Source organism: Vigna unguiculata, chromosome 5 (genome assembly GCF_037176805.1).
Source record: "Vigna unguiculata cultivar grain cowpea cultivar isolate G323 ecotype 2 chromosome 5, ASM3717680v1, whole genome shotgun sequence".
Lineage (NCBI taxonomy): Eukaryota > Viridiplantae > Streptophyta > Magnoliopsida > Fabales > Fabaceae > Vigna > Vigna unguiculata.
The window spans coordinates 44,977,668-44,985,515 of record NC_140796.1 but is presented as its reverse complement, the minus strand read 5'-3'; the positions used below and the strand labels follow the sequence as shown (position 1 = coordinate 44,985,515).

The following is a 7,848-nucleotide window of genomic DNA, read 5'->3' as shown; positions in this document are numbered from 1 at the left end:
GTTGCAAGAAATGAATGACATAGCATTTGGCTCACTCTTGGAAAAGAAACTAGAGAACTTCTTGACTTTCTTTTCATGGATAGGTGTATAACCATGTTCAGTCTTTCCAAAAACACAATTTTAAGAGCCAAGAACAACTTCCAGGTTTGATTTTCCTCTTGTGAACTTTGCACAAGTTTTCAATAGATATTTCACTTGATTTTTCAAAGTAGTGTAGTTTTCGCAAGGTTTTATAGCCAACTGTTTTTTGGAACAATCGACCGAATTACTGTAAATCATTTCTAAATGTTTGAAATCAATTTTTAAGTCAATTGTTTCTGATTCTAGTTGGCTAACTCTGTTTTCTAGCCAACTATTTAATTATTTTAGCTGATTGTTCATGACAACAATTTTGTTAGTCTCACTATGAAATTCTTCAAAGTCATGCAACAATTGGTAATAGTCATTTTTATCTTTAGATGGCAAGGAACTCACTTGGCATGATGAGGATGATTCATATTCGGCCATGAGGCATAGATTTGCTTCCTCACGTCCTTCTTGAGATGAAGTGCTTGTTGAATCATCATTGTCCTCCCAAGCTATGTAGGCACGTCTTTCCTTGGTCTTTTTCTCCTTTTCTTGTCACCAACCTTTTTCTTCTCTTTGTTAACATCAGGACATTCAATCTTGATATGTCCTTGCTTTCCATAATTATAACATGAGAATTTAGAAGTATTACTTGAATCATTTTGTTTAGAAATGTACCTCCTTTAATTACCTTTGTTGCCTTTCCTCTTGAGATACTTTCCAAACCTCTTGACTAGTAGATTCAAGTTCTCATTAGCACTTGATTCAGCAACCTCTTCCTCGGTTTCATCACTCTTCTTGGAGCTAGCTTTTAAAGGTATGGTTTTTAACTTTTTCTCACTTGACTCAAGCTTACTTAGCCTTTGCATTTCAATCTCATCCTTTCTTAGCTTGCCAAACAGTACAGTTGTGGTGATGATGGACAAATCCTTGGATTCAGATATGGCAATCACCTTTGGTTGCCAATTTCTATCAAGACACTTTAGCACTTTGATGTTTAGCTCCTCTTTGTCAAATTCTTTGCGTAGACCCATGAGATGGTTGAATATGTGAGTGAACCTCTTTTGAAATTCAACTATGGACTCTCCTTTTTGCATCTTGAAAAGCTCATACTCTTGAATCAAGGCATGTTTCCTTGCTCTCTTCACTTCATTCGTCCCCTTGTGTGTGACTTCTAGGACATCCCACATTTCCTTTACACTTTTATATTGGGAGACCCTAAAAAATTCATCCATACTCAAAGATGAAGTGATGATATTCTTGGCATTGCAATCATATTGAGCTCTTCTTCTTTCTTCATCCGTCCATTCAGTCCAAGGCTTGTCCACCTCCTTATTTTCAACAAGACATTTAGGAGTATATGGTCCATTAACTATTGCATCCCAAATCCCTTTGTCTATAGATTCAATGAAAAATTGCATCCTTATTTTCCAAAACTGATAGTTTAGGCCATAAAACATAGGTGGTCTATGAATAGAGGCAACTTCAGCAAAAAGGAGTTTATTTTCAGCTATTTCAAAATATTTTTGATCAAACTTAAATATCTTTCAAGAACCTTGCTCTAATACCAATTGTTAGTTTTGGAATGGTGATTTAAGCCAAGAAGGGGGGGGTGTTGAATTGGCTAATTAAAACTTTTTCAAAAGCTTAAACTCTTTTCAATTGAATCAATTAGACTAGAAATTTAGGATGTAAAAGCAACAAACCAGTACACTTTCAATGGGTTGAAAAATAAAAATAACAGACTAATTTGTTCTTGAGCTATAAAACAGTCAATTAAAAAGATAAATCAATCGGCTAAAAAATACTGGAAATTTATGTAGAATACAGAATTCGCATATTTAACTCAAACAAAAATCTTTTACATACAAGACTTGTTACAATCAATATATCTAACTCTTGTACAATCTCATATTACAAGAACGCATTAACACACAACAAAGAATGGATTACTTTATTTTCTTGAGATTTTAAAGTCATTCAAAGAGAGTGAGAAGAGGGAAAGAGAATTGCAAAATTGTTTTTATACTGGTTCACTCAATCACATAGCTACATCCAGTATTCCAAGACAACCTTAGCCTAGTTTCCACTATATTCAAAAGTTTTACAAATCAAACACCAAGATTAGACTTTTGAACAAAGAACCATACAAGATTTTTGACTAATCTAGACAACTATCTTGCAAGAATCACACTTACAGACCTGAAATCACATCAGACAACCAACCAAAGGCACAAGAACATCCAAACTTGATGGTGGCTCTTCCTAGCCAACCATACATATGTTCTTCAGGCTACTCACAAGCCAAAATGCCTCCAAGATCTTCAAACAACGAGTTACAGTTGTGTATTGTAGAGAGAGAGAGTTTTCCAGAGAAGAATGACAAGATTTCGCGCTCAAAAACTCAAAAACATAACTCTACTCTCAAAAGCACAACATATATAGTTTGGTTTAAGTGAAATCAGTCGATTGAATTTTTCGTATAGTCAGTTGATTTCACTTAACTTAAGTGAAATCAGTCGATTAAAAAATAATTCAACTAATTGAATGCATTTATACTAGAAAAACTAATTGAATGCATTCATACCAGAAAAACTAATTGAATGCATTCATACCAGAAACTATATATTGTAACTCTTTTAACCTGTTAAAAACCATTTTTAACATATTAAAAGAGACACACTAAGGCTAACGAGACATCTAACTTATGTCATATAGCCTACCAACATTATATAACACTAAAACATTACATTTAACATATTATTTTCATATTTAACGCACTAAAAACTTAATCTTCAAGTGGATCCTCACTAATCTTCATCAAACACATATGATCTTCATACACTTGACATTACCATTTGACTTTATCAATTCTTTGCTTCAAGCTTGTTTGAGCCAACAAAATCTAATTTAAGTATATCATATTGATCTACAAGATCTATTTTTATCATTTTACCATTTTATTGTACTAAAATAACTCTAATTCATTTCAAAATCTAGGAGAATGTATGAAAAATGATATATGTATATACTTTTTAATTTAAATTAAATTTTATATATATATATATATATATATATATATATATATATATATTTTATGCACTGTAGGTTGTATTATATATTATTATAAGATTTATACAAGTCTAAGTCTAAATTTATAGTATAATTGATAATTTTATCTTTAGAGTGTTACACTTATGACCACGTTAATAAATATAATAATATAATATCGATTTGTTCTTTATTATTTTTTTTTCGTTTTTATTATTTTAGTAAATGTTATTAGTTAATTCTAACCAGCTCAAATATGATCTAAGTAGTTTCAGTTTGATTGGAGACTAAATAAAAATTCTAAACTAACATAAAGTTAAATATGAGCATGATTATTAATGAGATTAGGAATATCAAACTCTGCAATGGAAACCTTTTGACTACACCTACATTATGTCTAGACTTTTTCACTATTTCATCTTATATTATTGTGAATTATATCAATCTATTTTCTTCTCTAGGTTTCATATTTCACATGATAGTACAAATACTTTTTTTCCATCACTAAATTGTCGAAATTAAATGTGAGTGACACTCTTATGATACGGACAAAGAAGAATGTACTTCGAGAAAACAACTGCAATAATAACTATTAATTAAAAATAACGACTGAAATCATCACTAATTTTGTTGAATATGTTTTGATCTTATAAATAATGTTCTTATTCATAGAGTTTTTCTTAATTATTTTCTTAAACAAACCCAGTGGTGTTCAGATTCTTCTGCTCAGGGAAGGAACAGGATATTTTCTTTTTTATTTCTTATAAAAGAAAAAGCTTATTAACTTTTTGTGTGTGTTGGAATAGAATCATCTATTCTGATAAACGGTCCTCCCATTACACAGTTTAAATTCTTCCTTCACTGTTACGTAATTTTCTTCCGATTATGCCCTCACCGACAACTACTCCATCACTCTTATGTCTGCTAAATTACCATTCTATCCCTTCTTCAATTCTTCAACCACCGTCGGTTTCTCACCGACCTCCACCAACCCTCTGATTAAAGGGTGCCAATACCCACATTCCCACCTTATTTTTTACACTTTAATATTCAATCTCAATTTAACATTTATAACATGTTATAAAAAAAAAATTAGCAATTATAACAACAACATTGAATTAAATCTTGCAAATTTATTCTATATAGAAAAACTATAAATTAAAAAAGTTTATTTCTTAGAATGGGATCATCAAGAAATAAAAAATGATAGTAGCAATGTATATTTAATTTTATACTCGCTACTATAGAAAAAACCACCTTATATTAATATGTGATTAAAGTATAATTTAGAAACTTGGATTAATTAAAAGTTTTATACATTGAATTATAAAAATTTTACTTTTCTTATACTATCATTCTGACTTTTTTATGCATTGAACTAATTAAAATTTTCATTAAAATACATTTTAACGAAATTGTTACAAAAGAAGTAATTATATCATGCATAACAATTTATGAGTATATAATAATATAAAAATAATTATATTTTTAATCCATTCAACAAATTTATAATATAGACACATTAAATTCTTTATATTCCACAGTATTCTATTTTACATCATAACTTTTTTTATTATATACCACATTTTGATTGTAAGTATACATAAGCAATGGGGTTATTTTGTCCAAACTAAATTAAATTTAAATCTCCATTTTTTCAAGAGAAAAAAAAAAGTTCATAATCTTTCTTAAGCAACCCCATGATTTGGTAAGTAATCTTTGTATTAGCAGGTAAAATACCTATTTTCATATATTAGTCAACTGATGCAACGTCCTTTTCTATTTCTAGATTATTATTTTCCACACCATTTTTTAATTTTGAAGTATCTTTGCTTATTTAATAATTTTTTGGTCATTTTTGCTGCGTAACTTGCACTGTGAAGGAATCCACCTTGCTTTATAGTTCTCGAGCAGTGAAGAGGCAACAGAACACAAAACACAGCACACAGAGAGAGAAGGAGCAAATTCAACATTGTTCTGTTCTTCAGCAACATTCTCTACTTACATCCATGGCTTCCAAGCTCTTACTCATCACTGTCTTCGTTTTTGACTTGATTGCTTTTGGATTGGCCGTGGCTGCTGAGCAGAGAAGAAGCACGGTGAGTTTCTACATTTTAATTCCCTCTTGTTTTCTCCAAATCCGAAGTAAATATATGGGTGTGAGTTCAGAGATGCTTTTTATTTGTGGGATTGAGAAGAATACAGTGATCAATTAATGAATGAACTTGAAAGATTTTTTTTTTTTTTTTGTCTTTCTTGATTGTGTATGAAGCGAGAAAATGTGGGCAAAGCATGAATCTTGTATATTTCTTTGTGTGAACTAAAGTTTGGGAATTTGATATTGGGTTTATCACAGTTGGCATTAAGGTTTCAAAGAAGCTTACTTCTATTTTTAAGTTTCCAGTTTTTCTTTTCTGATTTGGGCTTACCCAGATCTGTTTACTGTTAAAAGTGTGATCTTTCTTTTCAAACTAGTTGTGAATGTGCTATGAATAAATTTTGCAGAAAAACTATCTGTAGTTCTTGCTGTTGGCATTCCATGACATGCCAAATCTTGAACTTTTTCTCTCTTGGGTGAAGTTCTTCATTGATGTGATAGGTTTTGTGATTTCTCTGGCCATGTTTGTGATTAGAGATCCAGATCTGTATATACATTATACTGTCGTGACTGTATGCAAGAGAAAATGTTGTGTGATGTGAAGCCTCAGATCTCTTCTTTTTATTTCTTATAACCTTAACATGTATCAAATTTAGGCAAAGAGTTCGTTGGAGTTGTGTCACTGAAATTCCATTCAAAAAAATTGTGAATCTGTTTTTCGTTAAAGGTGCCATATGTTCTGCAATAGCTTTGAACTATACTTGAATATTCTTATGATGGGTTATGAATTAATGACTACTTAGATAGATAACACAGGTGTTTCCCGCAGAACTAAGCATTCAAGAGTTTTCTTTTTTCAACTCTGGTTGGTGTAACTCGTGGTTCAAGCGAAGAATATTTAGTTATACAAAACCAAAGACTTATTTAGTTTTCAAAATTTTCACCAACTGATTGTGAAAATGTAAAGTCAATCCCTTTAGTAGTGAGGAGATATATGGTCTTATATGAACCTATGATCTCTTGTAAATTATCTGAACCACTCACTACTAGCCCACTTCACTCCCAATGACTTATAAGTGATGTTTTTATGCTTAAGATGCAATCTTTTGAGTTTTTACCTTTCTATCTCCTACTTAACAAAACATTTATCTTTGTTTTAATTGGCAGGCTAAGATTGTGGAGGACAGCGATGGGAATTATAACCACTGTGTCTATAACTCTGATATAGCTACTGGCTATGGGGTCGGAGCATTTTTGTTCCTCTTGGTTAGTCAAGTCCTGATAATGGTGGCAAGCCGATGCTTTTGTTGTGGGAAGCCTCTAAGCCCAGGAGGCTCAAGGGCTTGTGCAATTGTCCTTTTCATAATCTGCTGGTACATCATCTTTCCTCAAAGAACTAACAACGGTGAATTATAGATTTCAAATCTTAACAAAATATACTGTGTTAAGACAGTTTTATATCCTGCAAATTCAATTAAAGGTTGAATATGTTTTAAGGTCCTGAACTTTGATGCAAAATTGGAATTCGTCCCTATCTGAAATTTTGATACATTTTGGTCTTTAAATTTTAGAAATGAATAGATATTGTCCTTTTAACTCAATTACATTAAATATTTTTTGATATATCAAACGCATCAAAATATTTTTTGATATATCAAACGCATTTTCAAGCCGACCACTGATTACATTTGTTTGGCAACTGTGTGCTTCAGGGTGTTTTTCATAATAGCTGAGATATGCTTGTTAGCTGGATCAGTGGAAAATGCCTATCACACCAAGTACAGACGCAACGTCTTTGGGAACCAAGAGCTATCTTGCGAAACAGTTAGGAAGGGAGTGTTTGCTGCTGGTGCTGCTTTTGTTTTCTTCACTGCCATTGTTTCCGAATTCTACTATGTGAACTACTCAAGTGCCAGGGAAAGGTTCCAACCTTATGGTGGCGGCGAGACTGGTGTAGGTATGGGAACCTACAAATGAGGTTGTTAGTTAAGAACTTTAGAGCCTAAATTTAGGTGTGACTATACCTGGAGTCTGGATTCTGCAGCACATTTTCTGGATTTTGTTGCATTTGTTGTATTTACAGTTTAGCTACTTTACTAGAATGAATGTATAAGTTGTAATCTTAGTAATTTTTTGTTGTTACATACTGTGGTATGTTATGGGTGATTCATTCATTGCCTCTTTACACTTTTGGAGTTTTTGTCATGTATACATATCAACAAGAGAAATAATTTCTTGATTTATATTGTTTCTGCATACTAATAAATGTTAGTCCTTTCATTCAAATGTTAGTAACTTCATTGCAGAATCAATTTCCTTAATATTTTTGGTGGTTTATGATGGGATGATTTTCACACTTTTGGTGGTTCAGAGAACTTGTACATTTACATTCACATTCACGGAGCCTGCAAGTTTCTGTTTATAACAAGTGCTATCATTCCCCTGTTAGAAATTGTCATTTTAAGTACTAGTCTTCAAAAGTATTTCAAATGGTTTTAGTTCCACATCGTTGGGTTTTAATTACTTTCTAGAGTATATATTTACTTAAGCCTTTGAACAATTGAACAGAGATATTATCATGCATGGATACAGGTTGTTTAAGAAAAACTGGGATTTGAGATTTATAATTATAA

General features: G+C 31.6%; 1 protein-coding gene across 1 annotated transcript; it reads left to right on the top strand.

Moving 5' to 3' along the window:
* The first annotated feature begins 4,968 nt into the window (after positions 1-4,968).
* Positions 4,969-7,458, top strand: LOC114183263 (uncharacterized). The gene is made up of 3 exons (XM_028070205.2): positions 4,969-5,216; positions 6,383-6,588; positions 6,928-7,458. The coding sequence occupies exons 1-3, from the start codon at positions 5,127-5,129 to the stop codon at positions 7,190-7,192; spliced, it is 561 nt and encodes a 186-aa protein (XP_027926006.1). The 5' UTR covers positions 4,969-5,126; the 3' UTR covers positions 7,193-7,458.
* The last annotated feature ends 390 nt before the right edge of the window (positions 7,459-7,848 follow it).

Coding starts and splice junctions, on each gene's coding strand:
- LOC114183263 (XM_028070205.2), top strand. CDS start 5,127: ATGGCTTCCAAGCTCTTACTCATCACTGTCTTCGTTTTTGACTTGATT. Junction 5,217..6,382: donor CTGAGCAGAGAAGAAGCACG/GTGAGTTTCTAC, acceptor TTTAATTGGCAG/GCTAAGATTGTGGAGGACAG. Junction 6,589..6,927: donor GTCCTTTTCATAATCTGCTG/GTACATCATCTT, acceptor TGTGTGCTTCAG/GGTGTTTTTCATAATAGCTG.